This window comes from Plectropomus leopardus, unplaced genomic scaffold (assembly GCF_008729295.1).
Source record: "Plectropomus leopardus isolate mb unplaced genomic scaffold, YSFRI_Pleo_2.0 unplaced_scaffold4864, whole genome shotgun sequence".
NCBI lineage: Eukaryota > Metazoa > Chordata > Actinopteri > Perciformes > Serranidae > Plectropomus > Plectropomus leopardus.
Window position 1 is genome coordinate 1 of NW_024653375.1, and position 3934 is coordinate 3934.

The window sequence follows — 3934 nt, forward strand, 5'->3', positions numbered from 1 at the left end:
ATTGCGTTTAATTTTATTTCATACTTTGTTGTGCTTAAACCTTCAAAAAAGTTAATACTGTAAAATACATTCATCCTCATAATTACACTGCTATCTGTGTTTTACATACGGCGCATGTTTGCAGGCGAAATTGACATGTTCTGTACAATACGCTCCAGCTCCACCTAAAATATGAAGCGTTTATTTTCACTTTTATTAGCTTCCGGAAAACTTCTGAAACCAGTACGTGCTTGAATATAAGTCCAGAGTGGCTGCGATCAGCTCGTGCAGACGTGTGGTGAAGATCTGCAACTACTGAGTGCACTTTTATAGTCCTTATTAAAATCAACAAATCCTCTCTCTTACAAATGTAAAGCTATCTCTGCTTAAAAAAAAACGAAAAAAAAAAAGCTTAGTGCAGCTCTATTTTCCTTGTCTCTTACCCCCAAAATCAGCAACCACCGCGTGTCCGTCCTCATACAGCAGAATGTTGTGGCTGAAAGGATCACATGCTTTATCAGTAACGACAACAGTTATTTCAGACTGCCAATACCATCACACCGCATATTATCTCAGCGTGGCGCCCACCTGTTGAGGTCCCTGTGGATGATCGGCTGGGTGAGGTTGTGCAGGTACTCCATGCCCTTGGCAACGTCGATGGCGATGATGAGCTTGGACTGCAGGTCGATGAGCCTGTCCATGGACACATCATTAAAGCAGCAGCCACTTAGCGGCGGATCAATGCTCCCCTGCCAATCACACACAGCACTTTACACGGATCAATAGGACGGTCTATAAAGACAGCACCTGGCCACACAGTTAGCGGAACACTTCATCTGGATCGATGATGATCGCAACCGAGAGGAGAGATCGGAGAGGGGACGCTTCCACGGAGGATAATGAGACCTGAAACAGTCGGCTGTGCTGTGCAAACATGTCCTTGTAAGACAGTGAGGAACTCCTTAAGGTAATTTAAGCTTTTTTTAGATCTGAACATCAAGATTAGTCACTCGTATGAGGAATCAAATGGACCTGATGTTAACGCACCTGACCGCAAGGGACTTTTTAAGCTTCCTTTAGTGAGTTTACAACACGTTCTCATCCCAAATTGTCGCATTGTGCTGCTCTGTCAGTGACCTTCAGCGTCTTATGACTTATGACGTTTTATGTATCCTTCTGTGCAGCGGTTTTCACAGCATGATGCCATTATCATGATGTCAACAAATGCGCATGGCAGGATGAAGCAGCATCATGGCTGGTAAAGTTTAGGCAAAAGAAGCACATGGTGAGGTGTAGAAAAAAAAACAACCCACACACACACATCCACATCCACAGAGGAAATGAACTCTGGACTACCTCACTAAAGTCAGTTGTTTGTGGGACGCATCCACCTCCTCAGCCGCCTGCTCTGTAAGCATACTTGTGCTTCTTAAATGACGTCGTTACTGGCAGCGTTATTACTTGAGTCCTTTGGTGTTTCATGCGCACGTGACTGGCTCCGTCCTGCCACGTTAACAAGTGACGCTGCCCGTACGCATTGCACGTGGACATGGCCAGTGCCATCCACCAGCATATATTAAAAACGCCACCAGTTCTGTCCGAGCACATTCTCATCTGACGCCTTCCAGCCACGTTCAGGTTGGACGACGAGCTGGAAACAGATATTTTAAATCTATGGTGATTAATTAAATGAAAATCAACATTGTTGATTTCATTGATTTAATTTCACGTCCATTAAAAACTGGATTAATCGACCAGTTGTTTCAGCGCTAACTCATTACAAGACTGTTGTGCTGGAAGGCGTGACAGTGTGTGTGATGCCACAAAGTGTAAAGTAGATTTCCTAATGTTTCCTAGCTTGTGTCCAGTATACCACAAGCTCTAGTGTGTAACACGCACTTCCTCACCTCTTCTGCTCGTGCAGCAGCGAGAACAGAGAGCCTCCAGAAACATACTGGGTTACGATGGCAAACTGGCTGGGGTCATCCAGACACGCCCCCATAAACTGGATGATACAGGGGTGGTTGAGGCGACACAGGATGGAGACCTCCCTGCAGAACATGTCCACATCCGACTTAGAGCAGTATGTGTTGGCTCGATAGCTGCAAATAACAGAGCGAATAAGTTTACCCCTCACCAATGTGTGGCTGCAAAACGTCATCTTTAGAGGAACTTCAAGAGGAAAATTACCGTTTTATGGCTACAATTTTGTTCCTGCATTTGCCTTTGTAGACTCTTCCAAATGAGCCTGAGTGTGAAACAGATTTGATGCTCAGTAATAATATCTGATTATCTGAAACACATTGATTGAAAGGAAAACAGAAAACATATATAGCAGTGTTACCTGATCCAATGATTTCATTGAACTCCAGCTCAGACAGCTGAAGATGGAAATGAGATGGGAGGCTCGCTCGGAGCAGGAGAACTTCTGCCTTCTCTGAAAACAGATCACAACGTCTTGCAATATCTTTATCTGATCACTGCAGAACTGTACAGGTGTTAAATTGATCTTTACTCCACAAAGAAAAATGCTCTTTTTAATTTAGTGCTCTCTATCCAGGTTAATTTGCATTACCTGGTGTATTAACTGGTGTTTTATTTAAGAAACTGAGATCAAATAATACTCAGATTACAGTAAAGGTATAAAAATGTTGAGAAAATATGAATAAAATACAAGTATCCTGAATAAAAATATGTTTAAAGCAGTAAAAAAATTGATCAACTATCAAAATCTTGGCTGATTTTTTTTAAATCAAATTGCTCCACACATGATTCTCCTTTTATGCCTAAAAGACAGCTGCTTGTAAATTCCAGTGAGTGATAGTGCCCTCTTTAGGCCAAATGGCATGAATGGCATTTTTCATGTTTAACCCTTGACTTTCAGAGCACTGGTTCAAAACCTGGGGGTCCTGACCCCCACTAAGGTTTGCCAAAGCTTCACAGGGGCCTTCTTGATTTGAAGGAGTGCAAGAAAATTGAATATAATGTGTCAGGGATAGGAAATCACTGAAATTGCTAAAAAAAAAAATAAGTAAAACCCATATCTGATGTTATATAATCAGGCAATAATCTGTTCAAAATTTGTCCAAATCACTTGTGTTAAACAAACTTCCTGCAGTTATTGCATCGACTATTTGAATTAATTATACAATTTTAAATATGAAATATCCATAAAATATATCACAAAGTCAGTTTGCTCAATGATAGAAAAGGGGTCCCTGAAGGAAAAAGGGTGGAGACCACTGGTTTAGAGGCTTTAAATGTGGGTTTCATCTCATTCAGATCACCAAATAAGATAAGATAAGATAAGATATGAAGTATGAATATCACACAGAGAAAGACAGAGCTGTAGTTTCAGTGTAAATCAGCCAGGTGTTTTCACCAGCAGCTAAGCCCCCTCCTCCCTCCTGTGACAACAGACGGTGTGTGTGCTGTCATGTCAGCTGACAGTGATGTGAAATGTGCTGTGCTTCACTTCACCTCACTACCTTTAGTCATGCTTTTGATCTTTCCCAAAGGAGACGGGACAGAAACGTAGGACCCATCTGGAAGAGAGACGACATGTTCAGGCAGAGTGGTGGGAGGACTTGTGTGAATTTTTTGTTGTCCACATAATGTTTTTTTCAGAGGGCTGACTCACCCCCTCCCGGCTGGGAGTACTCATTGCAGGGGGAGTCATCTGGACGTTTGTAGTGTTTCAGTAAGGTGACAATGGCGTCATGACCTGATGTTATAAGAACAAAAACAAACCACAAGCTCAGTATGTTGGTAGTCATTTGATTTCTTCTGGCAGCTCATTGTCGTACAGACAGACCTTTCTCGTAAGCCCACATCAGGCAGGTCTGCTCGTCCTTCTCCCCACTGGACCTGCTCGGGTCACAGGCAACCAGGTTCATGTCGGCCCCGCTGTCCAGCAAGAACTGCACCAGGCGGATGTGGCCGTGAAAACAGGCAC

The 3934-nt window shown here is 42.9% G+C and overlaps 1 protein-coding gene across 1 annotated transcript; it reads right to left on the reverse strand.

The window, feature by feature from the left end:
- Nucleotides 1–422: 422 nt before the first annotated feature.
- On the reverse strand, nucleotides 423–2140 carry LOC121939454 (serine/threonine-protein kinase TNNI3K-like; the record flags this gene model as incomplete). Its single annotated transcript, XM_042482475.1, has 3 exons — nucleotides 1887–2140; nucleotides 568–672; nucleotides 423–475 (listed from the first exon to the last, which is right to left on the reverse strand). Coding segments are annotated over exons 1-3 (412 nt in total), but the record flags the coding sequence as incomplete, so codon positions are not given.
- Nucleotides 2141–3934: the final 1794 nt, after the last annotated feature.